At 48.4% G+C, this 26258-nt stretch overlaps 1 protein-coding gene across 4 annotated transcripts in view; it reads left to right on the plus strand.

The window, feature by feature from the left end:
* Nucleotides 1-26258, plus strand: part of SHISA6 (shisa family member 6) — a gene marked incomplete at both ends in the record, with an annotated part of 269709 nt that overhangs the window by 15395 nt on the left and 228056 nt on the right. For all 4 annotated transcript variants that reach the window (XM_081161725.1, XM_081161726.1, XM_081161727.1 and 1 more), the window contains one exon: nucleotides 6112-6272. In XM_081161725.1, coding sequence (XP_081017851.1) covers nucleotides 6112-6272 — 161 coding nt within the window. The remainder of the gene's footprint in view (nucleotides 1-6111; nucleotides 6273-26258) is intronic.

The following is a 26258-nucleotide window of genomic DNA, read 5'->3' on the forward strand; positions in this document are numbered from 1 at the left end:
CTCACTTTGGTCTCATGCAGAGCAAGGGTCTAGTGAAGTATATTGATGTTCTACCCAGAATTTCATTTGACAGAAATGTTGCCTGGTAGGAGAATGTAAACACTTTCAAAGCAGTTGATGTTCATGACTTGCTAAAGTGAGTGGGACTGGGCAGTTGGGGCAGCTGAGTTCTGTCTGGGTAGATTTTTCCACTAGAGATTGAATACTCTAAAACCTTGTGTTCAGAGACCATTGCAAGGACATAGTAGGGGGAAAAAAATGTGATTAAGCAATGGAGGGTTAAAATGGTGGGTGCATGGTTGGATAGGTGGATGGATGGATGGAACATTGGATGGATGAATGGATGGTTGGATGGATGGATGGATGGATGGATGGATGAATAGGTAAATGGATAATTCAATGATACAAAGCCAGCCTCTGTAGTTTAACTTACCTATGTTTGAAATATGGATTTACCACTTACTAGTCCTGTGACTTTGGGAAAGATAACAAATCTTTCAAAATCTTTTTTCAGCAGTAAAACCGGCACCTGCCACATATGGTGGTTTTAAAGATTATATAATATGCAAGTAAGAGTTTAGCATAGTTTTTGGCACATAGTAATTGCTTATTAAATGATAGCCTTTAATTTCCCAGGCAGGCAAGACTATGAAGCAAAGTGATGAACAGAGTTGTTTATGTTCCTATTGTTGAGGGGAATCATTTGCTATTTTAAGAAAGATTTCGTCTTGAATGCAGGTGCCAGCACATCAGAATGTTGACGGGGCTTGGTCCCTGGTGTCGAGATAACTCAGCACTTAGGAAATTCAAACACACTTTCTTTTCCTTGGGACCACTGACAACATTAACCAAGGTTTTAGGCAAATAAATAATTGGTCTTGACATGAATCACTCATTTACTAATTGTTCCACTATGCCCAGATATTAACTGGCATTTGCTAAATTAGCAGACCCAGCTGGAGAGGCCAGGAGGACACTTTCAAGCTGTGGATTTGTAGGAAAGCGAAGTGTTTGTAAGAGGCAGTCCCAGAGAGCAGGACACGCAGACTCAAGTCACAAGGCTGGGTTCAAATTTCTGTTCCATTGTGCTCTGGTCCTGGGATTAGTCTGAGCCTCAGTTTCTTGTTAAAAACAGGGGTAATAATAGCTCCAGAGGTCACAGGGTTAGTGTGGGCATCATGCTGGATAAGGCGGGTGAACGCATTTAGAAACTAAATGTTATCCAACTATAAGATGGTATCTCATTTGTGCAGATGGTTAGTGCACAACCGCACTGAAGATCTGAACTTCCCCGCCTGAATGAGCAGGGCTGTTTTCCCTGCTCAGATCTGCTGCGCAGGTAGTTCCTCTCCCCGCCTGCCACGCGTCCCCAGAAGCCAGCCAAGGAATCTGTGTGCCGAAGGGAACAGAGAACCACGGCAATTATCCAGATAATTTGGGCAAAAGCATTTTTCGGTTTGATATATCCAGATACTGCAGCCAAAGTGGCCCCGGGGGGAGGGGAGATTGGGACAAGCAAGACAAAGAGCAGGATTCTTCACGCCCTTAAATTAGACCCATCTGCAGCAGGAATGGGAGGGCCGGAGGGGTGGCACTGGCTGGGAGCCTGTCCTCAGCCCACTTGCCCATCTCTGTCGCTCTCCCTCTGATTCTCTCTCCCTCGGAATGTCTCTCGCCTTCTGAATCACTTTCTTTCTCTTAATTTCTCTTTGACCGTTTCTCGTTTCCTCTCTCGCTCCTTCTGCCCACGTGTTTCTGTCCCTCTGATTCTGCCCCGCTTCTCTCTGTCTTCTTGTCTGTGTCTCTTTCTCTCCCTCCCTCCCTCATCCCTGAATTTTCTCTCTCTGCCTCTGCGTCTCTATCTCCCTCATTCTCTTTCCATCTGTCCATCTCTCCACCTGCTCCCTTTCTCTCTCTGTCTACTGCTGTCCTTCCGTCTCCCTGTCACTGCCTGTCTGTCCCTCTCTCTGCCCTGGAGAGCCTGCCCCTCTCTCAGACCTGAAAGCTGCCTCCTGCTGTTTTGCAGAATCTGCTTCCCTGTTCCTCAGTGACCAATTTTTTTCCCCTGCTGTTAGAAAGTAGCTCAGGTCTTAACCCATTTCCTCTGGCGTATACAAATTAATTAGGTGAGACTAGGATCGTACATTTCAGAATTAGAATAATATTTGTCAAGCACCCCGGAGAGAAGAGGATGGAAGATGGAGAGGAATTGGGAGCAAGGAGGGAGGTCTGGAGCTGAGGAGCTGAGGGAGGGGGATGGGAGGCTGGGGGGGGGCCAGCAGAGGGGTCGCTCCTAAGGACACACTGTCTGGGAATTAGGGACACCTTTCTGGTTGCCAGAGGGCACTGGGAAAGGATGAATCTTGGAGAATGGTGTTCAGGAACGAGGGAAGCCCGCAGGGCTGGGGGGCCACCCTGGCTACCGTTGGGACCACACAGGGCAGGGTCCCGGTCCCCAGATAGCCTGGCTCTCCAGGAACACCTTCTCTAGCACATCTCTCCTCTTTGGTGCTGCCCAGCTTGGCCCAGCCAACTGGGCGTCTGAAGAGGGTACAGGAGGAGACAGATGGCTGCACCCCAGTTAAGGCCCATTCTCTAGCAGCAGCCACACCCGAGCACGCCTGGTGTCCACCAAGCCCGATGGTCTTCAGGAAGGTGTCGTTCATTCAGTGCCGCTCCCCTCGCCCCAGTCCTCGGAGCCCATGTCTTGCAGGGCTTCTCAGGAGGTAGGCACCGAGTCTCCCCATCCTGAGAGAGGTGAACTCAGTTTGAAATCTCTTCTCTGCTGCATCTGATTTTCTCTTTGGCCAATGAGCCTTGGAGCAAATCTACTCTGAAATGCCATTTGCACTGTCAATGGGGACATCCAGGAGTAGAATTGCTGGGCCACATGGTAGCTCTATGTTTAACATTTTGAGGAACTGCTAAACTCCTTACCGAAGGGCCTGCACCATTTCACATTCCCACCAGCAGTTTACAAAGGCTCTCATTTCTCTAGGTCCTTGCCAGCATTTGGCTGGAGCTAGTTTAGTGGGTATGAAGGGGTATCTTATTGTGGGTGCCATTTACATTTTCCTGATGACTAATGATGTTGAGCTGCTCTCCATGTTTACCTTCTTTAGAAAAATGTCTGTTTATATCCTTTGTCCAATTTTAAGTTGTGTTTTTTTTTAAATTTATGTTTATTGTTGAAAGTAATACAGATGTCCCCTTTTCCCCCCCATTGACCTCCTCTCCACTCCCGCCCCTTCCACAGGCCTTCACAGCACTATTGTTTGTGTCCATGGGTTATACATATATGCATATAAGTTCTTTGGGGTTTTTTTTTTTTATTGTTGAATTTTAAGAGTTCTGTATGTATTCCGGATATGTCTCTTATCAGAAATATAATTTGCAAAAGCTTTTCCCATTCTGTGGGTTATCTTTCATTTTCTTAATGGTGTCTTCTGATGCAGAAAAGTTTTTACTTTTGATGAAGTCCAATTTATGATGTTTTTTCTTTTGTTGTTTGTGCTTTTGGTGTCGTATCTAAGAAACCATTGGCAAGTTTATGGCACAAAGATTGATTTCCATATTTTCTAAGAGTTTACAGATTTATCTCCAGTATTTAGATCTGTGGTCTGTTTTGAGTTAATTTTTATATACGTGTGAATTAAAAGTCCAGCCTTCTTCAGTTGCCCAAACACCATTTGCTGAAGAAACTCTTCTTCCTCCATGGAATGATGTTGGCATCCTTGTTGAAAGTCTGTTGACCGTAGGGTTATAGGTTTGTTTCTGGGATCTCAATTCTATTCCATTGTCTATATTTCTGTTACAACTTTTAGCTCACTATTTGCTTACCATGTGCACATGGTGGGAAGGTATAGTTGATAAGCAGGAGGAAGAAGGAATAGGGTAACTTGCATACATGTGTGGTTTAAAAAAATAAAACATTTATCACATTTTGAAGTTAGAAGGCATCTTAGAGGTCATGCTAGTGTAAACCCTCGTTTTGCCAATGAGGGGGGAAACGATTAATTTTTATTTATTTATTAATTAATTTAACCCTCAACTGAGGGTATTTTTTCCATTGCCTTTCAGAGAGAGTGGAAGGGAGAGAGAGAGAGAAACATCGATGTGAGAGAGACACATCCACTGGCTGCCTCCCTCACGGATAGAGCCTGCAGCTGAGGTACATGCCCTTGACTGGAATCGAACCCGAGGCCCTTCAGTTCGAGTTTGACACTCTGACCACTGAGCCAAAGTGGCTAGGGCAAGATTAATTTTTAATTTTATTTATTTGTTTTATTTTTTTATTGGGTTGGCATTGGTTAATGAAATTATATAGGCTTCAGGTGTACAGTCCTACAGTACGTCATCTGCATATTGTATTGTGTGTCTACCACCCCCAGTTAAGTCTCTTTTCATCACCATTTATCCCCCTTTTACCCTCATATCTCTTCTACCTCCCCCACCCCCTTTTCCTCGGTAATCACCATGCTGTAGTCTGCCTGTGAGTTTTGTTTTTTCCCTTAATCCCTTCACTGTTTTCACCCAGCCCACAACCCCCCTTTCCTCTGACAGCTGTCCGTCTGTTTGTTCTCTGTAAACTTGAATGTTAGAGATGAACAGATCTGCCCAGCGGCTCACAGCTCATCAATGGCAGAGCTGGGATTAGAACCCAAATCTCTTGGCCATCGGGGAGATTCTTTTCACTTGTTCCCTGAACCTCAGGCCTCTGACCCAGACCGCAGGCCTGCCTGAACTTCCATCACCAAGCTGGCGAGCTTGTATGTTCCCTCACTGCTCGGGGGGGGGTGGCATGTGTCTGCTCCTTCCCTTCCCCGCCCAAGCAAAGAAAGCCAGTGAGGGGAAAGCAGTCGGAAAATCGGAAATTGCTGTGTAAATGCCACCGAATGATAAGATTGACGGTTTGATGCTCTTCTCCTGGAAGGTTCAGCATGTCAGAGGCGGCAGAATGGAAGGAAGCCAGTCACTTTCAGACACATTTTTAAACTGCCGAGGTTGTCACTTTCTGAGGGGACCGAGTGTGGGAGCTGGAATCCCAATGTGAATGAAGCCTCGGTGTGGGCTGGGCCTGTTGGGAGAGGCCGGGAGACGTGGTGCTTCACCTCGCACCTCAGGGGCACCCCAAGTGGATGGAAGAGTTCTTGCCCAGCTCATGCAAAATAGGGGTTCACTCAGGCCTGGGGACCTGGCCCTAGAGTGACAATATCCAGATGGTGCTCTCTTGGGGCTTGTCCACACTCCTCTTTGCCTTTTTGGAGTAACCCGGCTTGTCTGTGTTCAGTCAGCATTGCCTGTGTCATGTGTCACACCCACAAAGCGAGTCCTATTTGAAACCAGGTTGTGGAGTGAATTACCCTACACTGTGAGCCCCTGGATGGCAGGAATCGCGTCCGGTTTACCCCTCTCTCTGCAGGGCCTGGTGCGCCGAGTGCCCAGTGAATGCGGGCTCGGTTGTAGAGGCCACGCGCTGAGTGAGTGGAAGCTGCTCCTGGTACCTGGGCCTCTGGCGGCAGCCGCTCCGCGCATCTCTCCTCCCGCGCAGTTTCCTCCTTCGTCTGTAATTGCTCTCTCCCTGCCTGCACCACCTGTGTGTTCTGATGGTTATCTTCTTATCTGTACATCCTGTCTTTGCAGCTAAATCGTGCATTTCTTTGATGGCAGGAGGTGTGTGTTGTACTTGTTTGTTTAGAGCACATGCTACTGGGTGTGTGCTTTTCTATGGGGAAGCTGGTCGCTCTGTTATTAGCAACCCGCTGCTGAATTCGAGGCCAGCAGTGTCAGCCCCTGCTGCAGTGGCCTTCCGCTGGCCAGCTGCCAGAGATACCGGCTGGGAATGGGGGGTTTTGGGGAAACGGTGTTATGAAAGGGCTCAGAGTTCATTGATTGAAATGAATTAAAGAAAGAAACCATAACCATGACATCTAGTTGCCCAGCATGGCAGCCTCTAGCCCGTGTTTCACTTGAGACCAGCCCCAGGTGAAGCTGTGACTGTGAACTGAATGCTGTTGCTCCATCTCTCCCCCTAGCTCCTTACATGAGGAGGCCTTCCTGACCACGCACACCCGCTCAGCGAATCTCACTGTGTGATCTCCCCCCATTTAGGGCTCTGGCTGACATCTTGAGACAACAGGGACCAATCCCCATAGCACACTGTGAAAGAGAAACGATCTCGGCCATCGATACCTCCCCCAAAGAGAGCACGCCGGTCAGATCGTCCTCCAAAAACCACTACACGCCTGTGCGCACGGCCAAGCCACCTCCAGGTAAGTGAGAGCCCATCACTTTGAATCTCTGCTGAGGCTGTTGAGAAGTCTTGGTGATGTTGCTGCTCCTGTGGGGCAGGTCGTGGAGCCAGTGCTGTGAGACTCTCTAATGGGCAGATGGGCTTGGGGAGGGATTGGCATGGTAGAGGCTGCCGCCAGTGAGTGTTCAGGCGGGAGGAGAACTGTTGATTTAGGGCAGGAGTGGGGAACGTCCAGCCCAGGAGCTGTATATAGCCCATGAAATAATTTGGTCTGGCCCTGCCACAGCAGATGCAGGCGGGACTCAAAATTCAATAAATCTGGGAGCTTTTTTTATTGCTAATTTTTAAGTTGATAATTTCATAAGGCCCGCGAATGCTGTTATAAATATCCAAATGGCCCTTGGCAGAAAAAAGGCTCCCCACTCCTGCTTTAGGTCATCTGTGATTTAGGGAGTGGCTGGCATAATGCTCTTACCTGGAAAGGAGCTTGTGGTGGAGTATGGTTACCCACTTGCCCATGCAAGGGCAAGGTTTAGACCGCTGAGGTTGCTATGTGACAGGATTTGTGACAAGAAATTGCTACAGTCCATTGTAGAGACTTTTCAACTATTAGAATCTCAAAAAGTTACTTCCGAGGGTAGGGATTAAGTCTGTATTGTAGGGTGGCCCTTGCTTGTGCTCTGATGATTCCTGGATGGATGATTAGTTGCCATGTAATAGCAATATCTCTACCCTTCTTCTTTCTCATTACTGTAACTGTATGAAGGAAACAGAGCAGGGCTCATTTTCACTGTTGTATGGAAATAAATGACACTCGAGGAAATTTAGTGACTTGGACAAGGCCACTAAGATAGTCATAATAATAAGACATCAGTAATGACAGTAATGTAACCTGTCATTTATTGGATCTTGCTCTGAGCCAGCTGTTAGGCTCAGCATTTTACATGTATTTTCTTATTTATTCTTCACAGCAATTTTAAAAGTGCTCATATTGTCCCCATTTCATATGAGGAACGAAATGGTTCAGTAATTTCCCCAAGGATAGGGTTGTAAGAAAGCAAGCCAGGATTTAAACTGGGGCATAAAGGTAACAATAATCAGGACTAGAAAATCCTAATATCCCAACCTAGTGGGGAACATGAATCCAAAGTATCTGAGTGGACCGTCTCCTTACAAGTACAGCTGGGGAAGTGGTTTCTCTTTATGGGCTTCAGCAGACAGCCTAGCCCTCTGCAACACAGCTTCTACTTTGATCCTTGGGTCTGAAATCTTCTCATCCATCACCATTTTCAAGGATGGGCTATATATAGTCTGAACTAAGCCTGCAATAAGGATATGCAACAGCTAGGTGGCAGTGGGCATGCTGCAGATTCAAAATTATAGTGCATATGCTGTTGGGATCAAATTTATTTTCCATTCATTCTTGACTTTTTTTAAATCAGAAGGCACACACTTGTTTTTAAGCTGATAGCATTAAATCTTTTGAGACTCTGATAAAAGTTAAGGACATTCTTAGAAAGTATACATATATATGAACATATGTACTCATCCAATGTTTTGCATAGGATTTAAGGGGATTCATAAGCCTTTCCAAAGTTAGAGACCCCTGATTTAATATTAAAGATGAGAGACCCACCTTTGCAAATAGTCTAAGGTGCATTTTTAGCCTCAATATCATAGATAGTTAAAATGTAAGCAATAAAAGGAATCCTGGCAAACACACACACACACCTCTGGGCCAATAGCTATCTACCCAGATGCACTTTAGAATCACCTGGTAAGCTGTTACGAATACTGGTGCCTGGGCCCCACAAATTAACCACAATTTCTAGGGGTGCCGCTGGCATCGGCACTTTCAAAAATCTCCCCACTGTGACCTTAACACGCGAACAGGGTGAAGAGCCACTGCTCCAGATGGATTCTTTCATTTTATGAGTGAGGACATTGGAAGACTATGCTAGTGGCTCTCAAACTTGACTACACATTGGAATCACCTGAGGAACTTTAAAAATTAAGGGTACCTGGGCCTCAAACCCAGAGATTGTGGTTTAATTGATGTGGGGGGTTGCCTGAGCATGGGTGGGGGAATGTTTAAAGCTTCTCAGGTGATTCTATTGTAGAGCCAAGTTTGAGGGTCACCACGCTATGGAAATTACATGGAGGCCCATTCTAACTAATTCTATGATCAGCGATCACCGTGGAATCTAACCTCGGTATCTTGACCACCTTTGAGAAGGTAGGGCATTTTGTTTCCCTGAAGATTCATGGTTTGAAGTCAGGCTCCTCTAGAGCCTCGTCTGCAATTCCAGAACTTCAGGTCACTGACATCCAAAGCATCCCTGAGAGTTTACCTTCATCCCTGTCTGCTCTGATTTTCTTTTCTTCACGAGTCAGAGACAGCTAGTTCCCCAGTCACTGAGTCAAGACTGATTTAGCAGACAGTCTTGATTTGCCCTTACTGCCTTTTACTGGGCAGGGAGATTTGTCATTTCTTCTTGCTTCTGTATGCGTCCTCTCCTCTAGTGATCTGAGAAAGCAAGCAAGCTTATAGTTCTATGATTCACTCCCATGTTTGGAGAAATCCTCTCTGTATTTCTCAGATTGGAACTCCTCACTTTATGTTTAGAAGTGGGAGTTGTCTCCCTGGCCCAGAAAGCACTTACATTTAAAAGCAATTTCAGAACAACCCACAACATCTACAGCTTATAATGGACACAACTGCTTTTCCAAATAGCTGATGTCTTTTGCCACAAAATATTGCAATTTGAGCAGAATTTAAACAGAACTTTGCTCAGATGTTCTAAGTGGAGATTGACTGTGATTTTGCCATTGGCTGTGGTTCATCAAATGAACACACCTCCAGTCGTAGGAGTTTGGTTGGCAGGAGTCTTTTAGGGAGGTCTTAAGGAAGAAAGCCAGAAATACCAGGAGACATCATGGCATATGGGTAGTTTTGCTGCTCAAAATATTGTTCGTGGATCTCCCTCATCAGCATCACTTGGGAGTTTGTGAGAAATGCAGAATCATAGACTCTATCTTACCTGCTGAATGGAACCTGCATTTTTAAAAAATCCTCACCTGAGGATGTTTTTATCGTTGTTTTTTTTAGAGAGAAAGGCAGGGGGGGAGAGAGAGAGAGAGAGAAAGAAAGAAAGAAACATTGATGTGAGAGAGAAACATTGATTGGTTGCCTCCTGTACACACCCTGTCCAGGGATCAAACTCACAACGTAGGTATGTGCCCTGACTGAGAATCGAACCCGCCACCTTTTGGTGTATGGGACAACTCTCCAACCAACTGAGCCACCCAGCCAGGGCTGAGACCTGCATTTTAATGAATTCAGCAAGTAAAGTTTGAGAAGCACTGGGAAAGCATGAGCTCTGAAATATATCTCTTCAAATATATCTGAAGTTTGTTTTCTGACCCTATCTGCTGCTTAGAGTTGCTTTAAGGATGTAATGAGTTAAACCAATGAGAGTAATTAAGACAGGTCCTGACCTGTAGCAGACCTCAATGTTAGCCGTGACTGGATTTTGGAAGGATAGCCACCACTCAGGGCAAGTGAATCAACAGCGAGAGAAACAAAGGCACTGATGCCCTTCGACCAGGCAGGGTCCACGGCGTTGCGTCTGAAATGAAAGCCCCTAGACCCCAGCCTTCCTTTGCTTGGCCCTGCCTGTGGTGCATCCTCTGAGGATGGAAGTGCTTTGTCCAGCACAGGGTCCCTCAGCCCTGGACACACACTGGAATCATGCGGGCAGTTCTGAAAATACCAATGCCTGGCCCTCACCCCGGAGATTCTGATTTGATTGGTCTGGGGTAGAACCTGGGCACTGATATTTTTCCAAAACTCCTCACATGGTTCTCATGTTTGGCAAACTTTGAGGACCACAGCTGAGAGTAAGAAACATCCAGAGGACTTTGGAGGTTGGGTTCACATCCAGTTCCACACGATGGAGCCTGCTGGTCAGGTCAGTGGGCTGCAGGGACAGGTCCTCTCCATGGCAGGTGGGCAGAGACAATGGAGGGCTCAGGCTCACCTGAGAGAGAGAGGGGTCAGCCTGCTTCTCTGAATGGGGACACCTGAGTAGCAGCAGGCACAAGGAGAAATATCAGAGTTGACTAGAGGGCCCGGCAGAGCCAGGCATCAGGAAATGCACCGCATCTGGAGTTGCAGGTCTCCCGCGCCCAGGATCTCAGAGGCTTGCAGTGGGCTTGCTTGGTGTTTATGGATGGGAGGCGTGGAGCCCCAGCATGCTCACCTGGCCTGACTCCCTGTCTCACAGCTGGGGGGAGAGTGAGGTACCTGTTCCTTGTAGTAGCAATGACATCATTTGTTGGGAGTTTCAAAGTTTTGATGCCCCACTTCCCATTATCAAGAGTGGCATCAGCTGGAGGAAATAAATATTTATGCCCCAGCTACACACCACTGTGAGTTGGGTAAATGAGCAATCAGTCATCCTGCCTCTTGTCAAAGCTGAAACCTTTCATGGCGGACTAAGGGAGCCAAGGGACATGACTCTTGAAGCTTGAAGGCTGGACCAAGAATGAAGGCTGGATGGCTGACACGGGGGCGCTTTCCCACAGCCCCACGTGGCCTAGCCCTTTACTGCTTCCCTAACCTCGGCCTGTTGCCTTCTTGTCATTGGAGTCTGGATGCCCAGGCCCTCCTCATGCCATGCATGAGGAATTTTCCCCTCTGTTTGGTGGGACCTTTTCAGAGCCAGGTGTCTGTGCTGTGAAATTTAATGCTCAGACAGCAAGCATGACCTTTCCTAACACATCTGCTCCTCCCCACCCCCTGCTTTATTTTCTTCGGAGCACTTATACCATCTAACATCGTGCATTTGCTGGTTCATTGGTTTATCGCCTTTGTCCCTCTGAGAATGTAAGCTTCGTATAGGTAAGGGTTTTGCCTTTTTACTCACTGTGATATCCTAGACCCAAGAACATTGCCTGGAAGATCATCATAGTTGTTCAGTGACTCTTTGTTCAGGGAATGCATGAATGAGGACACTGCCCTTTTTACTTGGATAGATGGATGTAGGAGCCAGTGCGTAGGTATTGGTTGTAGCCACATGCCCAAGAGCTCTTATCAAAGCTGCGTGCTCCTTCTTTGTAAAACGAGTGTGGAGTCAGTCACTTTGACAGCCCTCTGGTCATCTGGTGGTGAGCTGAGCTGGAGGCCCTGGTTTCCAGGGTCCAGGCTTCTTGCCAGACCCCAGGACCTCTCTCTCCCTGTCTTGGGCTGACCCATGACTCCATGGTTCAGTGTAGCCAGAGGCTGGGACCGTCACTTCCCTGGCTGGGCTCAGAGAGGTTGTAACCTGGGAGAGCCCCCTGTTCTGTTTACTCTTTCAAGAAAGACTCTTTTATAGAGGTCTCAGAAGCCCAGGCAGCTCAGATTCTCTGTTTCCAGGCACAGGTTTAGGGCTACTGGTAAAGCCAGATGACCTGGGCCATATGCCTGAACTCTGGGAAACTTCTGGTCACCCTCAGCCTCTAATAGGGGCGAGACTTTTTCTCAGTGATCTCCAGGGAAACAGGGGGCTAAGATTGATAGCCACATAAAACTTTGGAGCACTAAACCTGTACTTGACCTGTGAGGAAACTGAGGTACACCGAGGTCGCCTAGGTGAGAGGTGGTAGGGCCAGGCCTTAGCATCCAGGCTCAGTGTTGGAGTTGAAAATGTGGCCTGTGCAGGGAGACAAACTGGGGGTGAATGCTAGGTCCCCACTTACAAGTTGAGGACTCAGGCTTCATCCCTTCAATTCCCTGTCTATAAGGTGGGATAGCTAGCACCCGCCTCAAAGGGAAGTTAAAGAGCTGAAGGAAGTAGGCCATGCATTTCAAGGGCTTGGCGCTGGCCTGGCTCAGAGTTCCTGCCCAGTAGGCACCTGCATTTTCACCCTCATCATGAGCGTCACCTTGGTTTTCAGCTGCATCTTCTCCATGTTTCTCTACCTGATCTTGCCTTCTTTTCCCTCCTTCTGTAACTCCCCGCCGCCCTCTGCCTACATTCCTGTTCCGTTTCCCTGGTTATGCTGGTCTTTCTCTCACCGTGGGGGTCTTCAGCAGTGACTGGTTCTCAGCTCTTCTGTTAAAACACGCCCTACCTTAGCCTGCAGTGGTCCTGTCTTTTCAGTCCCAGTTCTGCTTCCTTGGACATCCCCTGTCACTTCCAAATTTCCCTTGGCAATAATTTCTTTCTAAACCTGCACCTGTTGTTTGGATAGACTCCCAGCAGGCTGGCATTGACCTTTCCCAGGTGGAGCCTCCGTGCTCTTTGCCCAGATGTCAGGTTTCTCAATTCCCTCAACACCGTGCCCTTGTCCTTGCAGTCATTGTCCGCAGGTCTCTGCCTGGGGATGACCGAGGGTGTACCAAATGCTGACCCAGCAACCACATGAGGCAGCCACTCCTTGGCTATTTCCTCCGTACAGATTCTGAAAAACCTGGAGCGTTCACTGAGTTAAGGCTAGTGGTAGAGAAACGGAATCACTAATCCTTGATAACAGGAGTAACATTAATTGGTGCTTATGTTATAGTTAATACGGAGTACTGGCCACCACTATATATGCTTTACCCATGTTATGTAACTGAGCACAACTCTATGAGGCAGTGTCATAGTTATCTATATTTTACAGATGAGAAAATTGAGGACAAGGAGATGGGAGGCCTTGCCCCGAGGTCACGCAGGAGTCCTTGGTACAGAGAGGATTCCAGCCCAGGCCTGCGCTTCAGGCACTGTGCCGTGGAGCCTCCCTGTTGTTACTGGTTCCTTATATTTCACTCGCTATTAAACACAGACGACAGGATACCATTCATCTCAGCCTCACAGAGGGTCTGCCATTGTGTGTGTGACCCAAGCTTTCGACATGGAAGCATTTGCCCTTTGAAGCATCTAAACTGATTTTTGTCTCAGTGCTTTTAAAAGATAGGGTAATGAAGCTAAAATACACGACACATCACTCAGTCTTCCCAAAGAGTTTCCAGTGAGCTTACCATGTGCCCAGCGCTGTGTTGGCTCTATGGAAGTGTTGACAAGCACGTGGAAATCCTCGTGCAGGGCGCAGGCACAAAGGAAGGGGTGGGGATCCGAGACTCCATGGAGGCGGGATGCTTGAGTGGGCCTGAAGGATGCCTAGGAGTTCAGTAGGCTGACAGGGGTGGGCAGTGAAAAAGGGTGCAGGCAGCTCCCGAATCACAGGGTGGTAAATAACATCTGGAAGGAACGTTCTGTGAGAGGGATGTTCTCAGGGTTAAATAGAGTCTCTTAGTAAAATTAATTTCACTTGTTTTTTATTTTTTAATACGACTACTTAAAAATGCAAAATTCCATGCGTGGCTCGCATATGTGATTCACATGGTATTTACATTAAACATAACTGATTTCAGTGTTAGCAATACTGAGTGTCTACTTGAGTTCAAGTTTCAGTCCTGAACAAAAGCCCTCTCTTTGTGGAGCTTACATTGTATGGATGGAGACATTAAGTAAACAAGGAAAACCTTCAGCGAAGTGCTTAGTGCTCCGGGCACAATCAGGCAGGCAGTGTGTTAGAGGAGCACTAGGAGAGGGATTGCTTGTGATAGTGTGGTCCTAAGAGGTGGCATTTGAGCTGGCACCTGACTGATGAGGAGGGGCCAACCATGGGCAGTTCTGGAGGAAGAACATTCCAGGCAGAGGAAACATCAAGTGCAAAGGCCCTGAGGCAGGAGCAGACCTGGTGTGTTCAGGCAATAGCAGGGAGACAGAAGTGTCAAGTGGTGAATGAAGGAGTGGGTGGTGCACGCTGACAGTGGAGGGACAGACACGGGCCAGCCATGCAGGGTCTTGGAAGCAAGGTCAGGAGAGTGGATTTTATTTGATTGTGTTGATCTGATTTCTGTTTTAATAAGATTACCCTGGTTGCCAAGTAGTGGAGATGGGCTTTTTTGAGAAGCAGGGTAACCAGTTGGCATTTCTAATAGTGACACGGGTTAATAAGAGAATTTTCTCTGACTTCCTGCTCTTCAAGGAGACACCCCATAAAGCGCCCGGTGAAGCAGTGATAGCCTGTAGGTTTCAGAGTCAGACAAACTAAGGTCCAAATCCCAGCTCAGCTCAGAAAGGCCACAGGCCTCAGTCCAGAGCTCTTCGACAGGGGTTGGCACAATTTCTCTGAAAAGGGCCAGATTGTAAATGTCTCTGTCGCACTACTCATTTGTGCCACCGGAGTGCAAAAGCCGCCGCAGTAATGCGTAAATGAGTGGGCTCAGCTGAGCTCCCACCAAACATTATTTACAGTAATAGTGGGCGGGCAGCATTTGGCCCTTGGGCTCTGGTTTATCAACTTCTATTCTTAACCTCTCTCTGAAAGCCACAGGCACCTTCCAGGTGACATTTACTTCTGTGTGACGTGAATGGAGACACATCCCTGGCCTGGAAACTGTGGGGGAGTCAATGGCAAGGCAGATTTGGGAGCCCAGAGGGTGCTCCCTAAGGGTCAGGCCCATCCCGCCTCCTTTTCCTGCAGCTCTGGCTGGGGTGTCGCTGGATCTGGTTCTCCAGACGGTGGAATGGGGCTGGACGAGGGTTGATAAAGTAACCACAGGGGACACCGGGGTCCTCAGCCCTGACCTCAGCTTTATCTATCACTGGGTGATGGTGTAAAGAGTGTGCTTATCATATTTACAAATGACACATCACCAGGGGGGTCAGACAGCACCCGCTTTGTGGTTCAGACTCAGGGTTCACAATGGGCTCCTGGTATAGACACCCCAGGGTGACATTGAACAAGCCCCCTCCTGCTTTTCAGAGCCCATCCTTTCATTAGCATCTCGCATCCCATTTATCTCCTGTCCTCAGACGCCTTGCCCCTTGATCTGCAACCCCAACCCCCTTCTCTGCGTGGCGCTCTGCTCCCCTACCTCCACACGAGGGACCCCCATTTCACACCCTCCCACCCCCGCCCCTTCTCGCTCCCTGACAGTGGCGTTTTGCAAAACAGTTGTCTACACCTGTTGCCTCACTTCCACTCCTCCCTCCGCGCTCAGCCCACGGCCAGCTGGCTTCCATCCCCTCCACTCCGGGGCTTCAGGGCCAGCCCGAGGGCATTCCCACCCCTTCCTCCATCGAAGCCAAAGCTCCGGCCACCTGAGCCCACTCGGTTCCTGCGGGCACATTCTCCCACGCATGCTCTGGCTTTTGCTGTGTCTGGAATGTTCTTTTTTGTCCACTCGCCCTCAGCCTGGCCTAGCCCTCCTTACCTCCCAGGTCTCAGCTGAGCCCTCACCTCCCCCGGCTCCCTGGCTGCGTTAGCCTCCCCTGGGTGCCCATGGCAGCTGGGCTCCCGACGCTGCAGAGGGTCAGGGAGGGGGGAGAGTGTTGACCCCAGCATGGAACCCAGCTCTGCGTCCCCCTAGCCCGGCAGCCTTGACCAAATTACTTAACCTCTCTGTGCCTCAGTTCCTGGTCTATAAGTCGGACCAGTGATATCTCCCATGTACCCTTTGCTATCCAGTCTCCCTAAGGCCCACCTTGTATCAGCCCAGCTCACCCCTCGATCCCCGGTGCCTGGCTTCGGGCCTGGCACACACGAACTGTAAAGTGAATGGCACATTAAAAACCCTGTGTTTGGGTCAGAAGGCCCAACAAATCCCATGTGGGGAGCAGCAGACCATGTGAGAGAGTCTTAGGGATGTGGCTGACTGTTTCATGCGAACAGACGAGGTAAGCCAGTTGGCAGCTCTGGAAGCCTCTGATTTTGGACTGCATGGGAGAACCTCGAGTCCGGATTGGGGAGGTGAAAGGCCTGTTCTTCTCCTGGCTAGTGTGTGACAGCTGGGCCTCTGTGTCCTGTTGAAGACATCTGTGCCCTGTGCGTGCCAGGGGGTAACACGGCTGCTGGGAAGCCTGAGAACCCCATTCTTTAAATGATACTAAAAACTCACTGTACTTGTTAAAGTATTTCCCACACACCAACTTATTTAAATCCCGTAGCAGCCCTAGGAGGCAGCCCCTTGTATCATGTCTACTTTGTAGATGAGGAACCTGAGGCTCAGGGGGCTTCAGAATCCTGTTCAAAATACACAAGCAGAGAGGCTGGTCTGGGCTCTGAATACTGCAGTCTCACTCCAGAGTCCCAACCCTGAAGTCACTGACCAGAGGTGCAGACAGGGCACCCAGTGCCCCTGCAGCTGTGTGAAGTCTGTCCTAGGCTGTGGGTCCAGCCTGCTCCTGGCTGCCCCAGTGTGGACCTGGGACTGCAAGGAGGACGCCAGAGGAGGCCAGTGCTTGCTCCGCCAAGGGCACATGTTCTCTGGATGGGAACCCTCAGCTCCAGGACGGGCCACCTGCCACGCACTGAGCCGCTCACCCCAGGATGTGTTAAAGCAGTGTGTGGGGGGTGTCACTGGGCATTTTCAGCCTGGATGGTGACTGGCTTAGCAACTCCTAAGGTTCTTCTCCCTTTCTGGCAATATACTAGGAACTGGCTTTTGTTGAGGGCTGACTGTGCTCAGAGCTTTCATTCTATGAGTCCCCTTACTAGCCCAGCAGACAGGGCTGCAGGGGCACGGGACTGGGCAAGGGACAGCCCCTACTCAGGTGCACAGCTTATCAGTGGCTGGGTGTGGGTCCGACCCAGGCTGCCTGGTCCTGAGTGCACTCTCCTAGCGGCTACACCAACTTGTCAACTTGTCTTTCCCTTGGGCTTCTGTGCCTGTCCCCCCATTGAGCCAAATCATCATTCCAGTGTCAGGCTTGTCATGAGAGGAAGGGCTCATTCCTGTTTCACAATTCAGTCCCATTTAGGAAGGGAGCTCTAAGCCCCTGTATTTTGATCCTGGTTGGGAGGAGTGCATAGGGATTGGGGTTGAATGGCTTTTCCCAGTAAGAGATTGCCTTAAGTAGGGGTGTGCCCAGATTCAGAACCTTTCAGAAGCCAGAGGAGCTGCCCGGGCCCTGGCCAGGCTTTGCCTCATCCTGCCTGGGAGCTGCAATGGCTCAGTCAGCTTGGCCAGAGCAGAAACCCCCCACCCTGCTCCCCTGGCCCGGGCAGCCCGAGTGGGGGGCAGATGGAGCCTGATCTCACCATATGGCCAAGGAGAAGAAAGAGCCACTGAGCCGGCCCACTAATTACCCTCAGCGCCCAGGAAGCAGTAGGATTTAGAATACAATCTGGCTGCCACGAAAATGAGGTGCAGGGGAGAGGGAAAGCCAGAGTGCTGCAGACAGGGTTCGAATTCACAATTACCTCGGTGAGTTGGCAAAACAGAGGGACCAACAGAGCACGGCACTGCGAGGACAAGAGCAAAAGGGTGCTGGGCAAGGAAAACAAGGACTCCAGGGAGGGTGGCCCAACGTGCAGGTCCTCAGGGTTTTCAAGGGTAGGAGCTCGCAAGGTGAGGGGACCCCAACCCCCATCTAAGTGGGAGTTCTCCCCCAGGGGCTCCAAGTTCATTGCCTGCAGAGTAAAGGCTATTTAGGAACCACAGATGGAGGAGGCGGCGGCATGGAGCCATCCGCAGCTGGATGTGAAACACCCACTATGTGCTGAGTTCTCCGTCAGGGCCCATGGGAGCGCGATGGTGGGTAAGAGTCAGTCCTGGCCTCGGCAGCAGAAAGACAAGACTGTAACAGTAACAAGATAATCAGCCAGACGGGCGGCCCACGGGTGGCCACGTGCTGAGAAGGTTCAGAGGAAGGCTGCTCTGGTCAGGGCGGGCTTCACCGGGTGCCTCAAAGGGTGGGTAGGATTAAATGGGTGAGGAGGAGGGTGTTGGGTGCTCCTGGCCCATGAACTGGGGCCAACAAGACCCTAGAGGGCAGGGATGCTTATGGGACTAGCATTTTGCAAAGGGGAGCAGTGACTAATTCCTCTGGAAAGGTTGGTGTGGCTTTTCTGTAAACAGACAGTAGTGATTAAAGAACTGGGGAAAAGGCCAGAAGGAGCTGGAACTCGGTGTTCTGTTGGAGAAGGCTGCTGTGAGCAGGAGACTTTTTTTAATCGTCTTTGAACATAAGGGCTGTGTCCCTGGGGGAAGGGGGGGTGTAGGAAGGGGGTGCCTATGGTGGAGGTGCCATATGGCTAAGTTGGGCTAATGATGGGGGTTGGGGATGGGGCAAGGTTGGACCCTTCAAGGGGGCTAGAGAGGAGGCTTGTGGGGGTCTAAGGTGAGAGGTGCACAGAGGAGCAGGCTCGAGGACCATGCCCATTAGCAGCACGTTGGGAGGAAGAAACAGGGGAGCTCAGGGTGGGACTCACGATATACTGATCCTTTTGTTTATACAAAAGCGATTCCAGTCCTTGACGGGTATCAGTCCCTGGGGATATGGGAGTGAACACCAAGTTTCTACTCTCATTGTTCCTCCTCTCAGTTAGAGGAGATGGAGAATAAACCCATGGGTGTTCAACATAAATTCAGGTGATGATAAGCACTTGGAAGAGGCTTAGACCAGGAACGGAAGTAAGAGGTGATGGGAAGGGGTAGGAAGCAGCCTCACTTGAAGAAGGGCTGAATTACTAAAGCAGAAACCCAGTGCCTGAGAGAGCAAGCCACATGTGACTGTGCGTGTGCAGGGCAGAGCTGAGGTCTCACCTGGTTGTTTGGGAAACAAGTAGCACAGAGTGGTTGGAGGGGAGGGAGCAGGTAGGCCTGCAGCAGCAGATGAAGTCAAGGAGCTGGGGCCTTGTGGACTGGAACAGGGTCTGGGTCTCCTTCTGGGTGTGAAGGGAGCCACGGTGGGGTTTGCAGCAAAGGAGTGATGTAGTCTGACTTGTGTTTTACATAATCACTCTGGCTATCATGGTGAGACTGGACCCTGGGAGGCAGAGATGGAGGAAAGGAGACGGTGGAAAGGAGGTGGATACTGTTGTAACATCTGGGTGATAGGAGGGAGATGGAAGCTTGACTAGGTTACTAGTGATGGAGGAGGTAAGAAAGACTTAGCTTCGGGGTATACTTACTTATTTTTAACTTCTCATTTTGACCAGTTTTAAACCACTGAAAAAATTTGAAGTGATTGAATGATACAGTGAACACCTGTATGCTCTTCACCAGTTGTTAACATTCGTCTCTCTCTTTCTCTTCCCCCTCTTCCACTTCTTCCTTCTCGTTACCAATATCACCATTATCATTATCATCACTGCGACTACCATCACTATTACCACCATCATCACCATCACTATACCATCACCATCACTATCACCATCATCATCACCATCATCACCATCATCACCACCGTCATCACCATCATCACCATCATCACCATCATCACCATCACTATCACCATCACCATCGCTATACCATCACCATCACTATACATCACCATCATCACCATCACTATACCATCACCATCATCACCATCACTATACCATCACCATAACCACCATCATCACCATCACTATCACCATCATCACTATCACCATCACCATCACTATCACCATCATCACCATCACTATACGATCACCATCACCACCATCATCACCATCACTATCACCATCATCACCATCATCACCACCGTCATCACTGTCATCACCATCACCATCACCATCATCACCATCATCACCATCATCACCATCACTATCACCATCATCTCTGTCATCACCATCATCACCATCATCACCATCACTATCACCATCATCACCATCACTATCACCATCATCACTATCACTATACCATCACCATCACTATCACCATCATCACCATCGCTATACCATCACCATCACTATACCATCACCATCACCACCATCATCACCATCACCACCATCACTATCACCATCACTATCACCATCATCACTATCACTATACCATCACCATCACCACCATCATCACCATCACTATCACCATCATCACCATCATCACCACCATCACCACCATCATCACCATCACTATCACCATCATCACCATCATCACCATCATCACCATCACTATACCATCATCATCACCATCATCACCATCATCACCATCACTGTCATCACCATTACCATCATCAACATCACCATCATCACCGTCACCACCATCACCATTGCTATTGCCATAACCATCAGCAGCAGCATCACCATCACTATTGCCATCATCATCACCATCACAAGCATTGCCATCACCATTATCATGAGAACTGAACTAATGTGAGAGCAAGTTGTAGATACTGTATCATTGTTCTTTACTCCCATCTACTCCATCATGTGTCTTCTAAATGCAAGGGTATTCTTTTATATAACCATGAAACAATGACTAGACTTATGAAATGCATCTTTGTTACAATACCAGTGTCTGATAAAGAGTGCAGGATTTATTTGTAAGTAGGAATGACAGCATTTGCTGATGGATTATATGCAGGGCATGAGAGGAGGGCAGGACTCACAGATGACTTCAAAGATTCTGTCCAGAGCAAATGGTTGATGAGAATGGCCAGGCCAGGACCTGGATTGAACACCTGACAGTTCTTACCCAAAAGAAATTCAGGAAATGTCTCAATGTTGGCCGATGAACTGGGCTGAGCTGGGCTGCTAGTTCTCCAGTGGATGTTGCCACAGCAGTTAGAAGGGAAGTCAAAGAATCTGGGTGTGACCTCTCTCTCTCTCTCTCTCTCACACACACAGACCCTGCATGTATATGTATATACATATACAGACTTCCTTCCCCCAGGGACCTGGACCTGAATTTAGCCATAGGTATATCTCACTGTAAGCAGAACCAATAACGACCCATTAGATTCTGAGTGCCCAGGGACAGAGACATGCCTGCTTTGCTTAATGTATTCACGGTGCACGTATCTTGGCACTTGGTAAGTATTCAATAACCATTTCTTGAATAAATGACAGGATGAATGCTCTCATTTAGTGCATTAGACAAAGTGCAGCAGTTGTGATTATGTGTGCTTACAAATGACAGAATACCTAAAATAACAGCTGCTCATACAAAAGAAAGTTCCTCTCTCTCTCTTGTAAAGGAAGTTCGCCCAAGGACAGTAATGTTTTATAGTGTACGAGGCTCCTTTTATCTGGTTGCTCTGGCTCCCTAAGCATGCGGCTCCCATATCATGGCCCAGGATGGCTTCCCAAGCTCCTGCCATCGTGTCTGTATCCCAGGCATCAGGAATAAGAAAGGACTGTGAAGATTATATTGCCTTTCTTTAAGGACAATTGCTGGAAGTTGCCATACCACTCCCACTTACATTATGTTAGCCAGTGTGGCCTTTATTTTGGGTGGCTATGAGACCAGTTAAAATATGGGGGTTCTTTTACTAGAGAAAAATGACTCATGGGGGACAGTTAGTGATCAGTGTCCCCGTGTGGCCTGGAAGGGGGCTGGGGCTGCGTGACGCTTTCTACCACAGACCATTGCTATGAAGGGCAACCGTGTGTGGCAGATCCCAGGGTACTACTTTTACTTCCCAGTGCACTTCAGTGGACTGTAAATGCACAGAACAGACGAGGCCACTAGGGCCCCCCTGGAGAAATGCCTGAACACTCTGAAGGGGCTGTGTGTCCCTACTTTTGATTCTGACATGAAGGCCACAGTATGTTACCATGATAATGAAGCCAGCACATTCTGGGAAACTTCTGTGGAGAGTCCCCAGCTCTGAGTCCCTGGCTATGAGTTCCTTAGAATCCGAGGCTGTGTCCTATTTACCCCTGGGTCCCTGCACCTTCCCTGCAGAAACCCTGGGCTCTCCCGCTCCCTGCCGGGTGAAGAGAAGGCAACCCATTCAGATCATTCAGGAGTTTTACAAGATGCAACAAAGCCAATTTTTCCTAAATAGAACGTTGGTGGAAGTTTTGCCAGAACTATCTAGAAAGTATGTCAGCGGGGACATTGCCTTAGCCCAGCCGCCTCCCCCTGCATGAAGACCCCGAGTGGGTGGCGGAGGCAGCGGCCAGCAGCTGGGCGAGAGCCCTCGCTCGCCTCCCGTTTCCCGATTCTGATCTGTATTCCAGCTTCATATTTCCCTTTGTGTGTGTTTAGCTTGGGGATTTATCACTGCAGCTTAGATTTGTGATCAAACAGATAAGCCGGCACTTTAATAAATGTGGCATTTCTTCCCCTGTAAGAATTCGATGAAAGGAAGTGGGGCCTCGGAGGAGTCCGGCAGGGCAGGCAGGTAGAGCTTGGTGACACTGCCAGCCAGATGCCTTGGGAGGGGGAGGGGGAATGCTGGGTCACAGTTCGGGGTCATTCTACAGGGAGGGGGATGGCATTTCTGTGGCAGAGAAATGCCCTGCGTTTTCCATGGAAAGAAGCTAAAGGGGCAAAGTCTTAGGCTTGCGGTTGAATCCTCCCTTGAGTGAGCAGTTTGGGCCCCGAACTTGACTCCTGGTGCAGCTTCAGACACTGCCTGTGGTCCTTTGATGAGGACATGGGCAGGAGTCCAGGGACTGCAGGCCTCGCCCAGGCCATGCTTTCAGCTCCAGGCACCAGAGGAGCCCTGTTAGGGTGGAAAGGGTGGGTGAGCTGTGTGACCTTGACATCGGGCAAAGACATTGCTTAACCTCTCTGCACCTCTGTTTGCTTGTCTTGCCATGAGGATATTAATAGCTATTTGTAGGATCTTTGTGGAGATGAGACAGTAAATATAAAGGACTAGCACAGTTCTGGCACCTGGCTGATGAGTCAGACAGTGAGCATTGGTGTTGTTATGGAGCTTGGGTCAGTGCTGTGCAGTGATTTTAGATTTTTCTTTCCACCGCTTTCAGGACAGAGAACTCTAGTTTCTTATGTTCCATGGGAACTCACTCTCCTAAGGGGCAGCTGGAATCCTGCGAAGTTGGTAACATGATTATCATTATCTTAACCTATGAGATGATAGGACTGACACTCAGAGAGGCTGCCGACTCGCTCAAGGTCACACAGCTTGTATGTAGCAGCACCAGGAGTGCGTACAGGAGCTGATAAAGACAGGCCCTCTCAACCCTCCGGGCTGAGCACTGTTTCCAGCCCTCAGGTCACAGAGACCAAGAACTCAGAGAACAGAGAGAGGGAGGCCGGGGCAGTGACCTGTATCTTCAGTTTTCATTAGCAGGCGCATGCTCTCGGGCTGCTCTGGGCAAACACCTGGCTCCTTAGATTTTCCTGTGAAAGAAGCTCACGGTGACTTTCAGAGCCGTGGAGATTTCTCTGAGGCCGGCCAGCAGCCTCCTGTGGGCTTGTGTGAGTCAGAGGCCGCATGGGCATTCGGAACCTGTCCTCCCCTAAGAAGGAACTAGATGTTTTCCTGTGTAAAAATTCTTAAACAAAGCCACTGAAGACACAGCCTTGGTAGCGTTTCTGGTTATGCGGTTGCCACGTAAAGCTTTGCTGAAGCACCTGGCCACTTTTGTTTGAAACTTCCAGTGGGACGGGTGATGGCTGTGATTGGAATTTACTGCAGGTACATGGAGATTCATTAACCCACAGTTGATCCATCGTTAATTGAGTACTGACCGTATTCCAGGCATTGTGGGATGAATGATGGGACTCCATGCCCATGGGGAACTTCCAGTCCAACTGAATAACTTCGAGCCGTGCGCATGAAGAGTTCCAGCAGGATGAGCTAAAAATCTGCATAGAGTTATGATTAAGGAAACATTCATGTATTTTCTCTAAAAATAAGGTGTGCACTTAGGCCCTTGGAGAGAAAGGTCGAACTACAGCATGTGAACCGGCCTGAGCCGATGGGCACACGTGAGTTGCGCGTGGGCTTTCATATATAGGAGCATGCTGCAAGCTTATGCATTCTCTTAGGCTTTGCTGAGCGCCTGCTGCATACCAGGCACCGTGCCCAAGACTGAAATGGTCAAGGAGGCAGCAGGAGAGGCCGTGCATATTGACTGAATATGACATTGAAGGGCAGATAAGACTGGGATGGTCAGGAAGTTGGGGAAGGATAAGCCAAGGTAGTATTTGTGGTGTTTAACAAACTTAAAACATTAAAAGAATTTAAAAATTAAGATCAAAACAATTAAACATGTTAAAGGCTTTTCTCATCTTTACCCTCAGAGCCTTACATAAATAACCACAGCAGCTGCTGCCCAGCACCCCCTTTCGCACACACCCTTCCAAAGCCAGCGCACTGCCCTGCAGGCCCCCCTCTTCACTATGCAGATCGGCGCACGCTGTGTTCCTCTTTGGAATAATATTGTTCACCTATCACCCAGACGTTGAACGTCAGAGTAGAGTTCTAGAGCTGCCTCATCGAGGTGCAGAGCAGAAATCGGGGAAGGGGCGAAAGGGCAAATGATTGGGGCTAAGCATGCTCTCGTGTGTGCTAACTGTATTCACCACTGTAATCCGGAGACACATGTGGACAAGCCCCCCAACCCCCCCTGAGGGGCAGGTGCGAGGAGATGCCTCCTCACTCAGACTCTGTCCTCAAACTGGAATTTAGATAGAGGCATTCACTCTGATTTCCCCAAAGGCCACATTCCACATTCAGGTTTATAAAGCAGAGAGAGAGCCCGACATAGGTCAACATTAAAAACCAGTCCTGCTGTTTCGATATGATTTGCTCCAGGATGGTTTAATTGATCTAGCAGAGTGGGAAGCCATTGAACTGGGAACAGAAGATCTGGGTGTTTTTTCCCAACCAGGTCTTCACATTTTTCATTTCACAGATGAAGGTAAAAATTCCAATTTCTCAGGGTTATTGATCTCTGTGAAGTGTTCCCCCCCAAATATTAACTGTTACTGTTCTTTTAGACAATGTAAGTAGTAAAATACATCGCATTTCTATAGCACTCTACAAAAGCAAATATATGTGTGTGTATGTGTATATGTACATATGTGTATATGTATATAGGTATATGTATCCATACTAGCTAATCACTGTATCAGTCTGTTGAGTAAGAAGTAGTTATATTTATTTAATAAGTGATTCTATATGGAGATTCAAGATGTTTAATGAATGAGTCCATCATCACACAGATTGTAGATATTAAAACCCAAACTTGAACTCAGGTCTTTTGATTCAAGGTCTGGTTTTCTTTCTGCCTCTGTTATATCTCAGCCACTCATTTGTCTGCTAGAAAATTGAAGTCAGGTAGGTCTGAAGCCTCATGCTGAATAAACTCATGCATATGCTTACTTTTTTTGTGTTTTGAATCTGGATTTGGGAAAATAAGCTAGTCACATTAAAACTGTCAGCAGATAGTGTACAAAGTGTATAACTCCATCACCATGCTTTGGGAACTCAGTGAATATTTGTCGAATGCAAAGATGGCATGTAATATTGCAGATACTAAATACCCATCCTGTTGGGACAGGGAAGGAGCATATACTGGAAGTAAGGCGCAGTTTTGGATTTCAACACATAAAACTTCAGTGGCGAATAAGAAAGTTCCAATTTTGTCCTGCACTGTGGGGAACTAATCTCATATCTCTGTTGCTGTTAGGGAAGCATAATCAGAAGTAATCTGTACAGTTCTCAAGCTTCAGCTTCATATGTGGTTTGTACTTTAGCCTTGATAGTGTCTCTTTTTGGAGGTTTGTTATTCCCCAGTTTCTTTTCAGTTCTGCTTTCTTCACTCAGAAAACCTTGTACTTCCACACAAGAAAACCTCCATTAGGAAACTCTGACTCCCGCATCACCACCTCAAAGCCACACACACACACACACACACACACACACATACACACACACACACCCTCGCCTAGTGAATCGTGGGAGAAGTGGTTTGTATCATTTGAGATTATGTTGAACTTCAAGGAACAGAACACTGGCCAACTGTGGCTAAAACAAATAGAGGCTGATTTTCTTACCCAGGCAGAAACCCAAAGGCAGGCCGCTTCTGGAGTGGGCTCAGCTGCTCAGCATTACCTTCGGAGAATCAGACTTTTCCCATCTTCTTCCCATTTTCCCTCTTCACCCTGTGCTTATTACCTCTTGGTTGCAAAACAGCTGCCCCATATCCAGGATTTATATCTACATTCCAGGCAATAGGAATACGCAAAGGGCAGGGCCAATGACCTTTAGCTGCACATAGTGCTGTGCTAACTAATGTGTGTATTGTTAGCAAGGAAGAAGAGGCACAGATTGACTAT

The sequence above is a fragment of the Miniopterus schreibersii genome (assembly GCF_964146895.1).
Source record: "Miniopterus schreibersii genome assembly, chromosome: 16".
Lineage (NCBI taxonomy): Eukaryota > Metazoa > Chordata > Mammalia > Chiroptera > Miniopteridae > Miniopterus > Miniopterus schreibersii.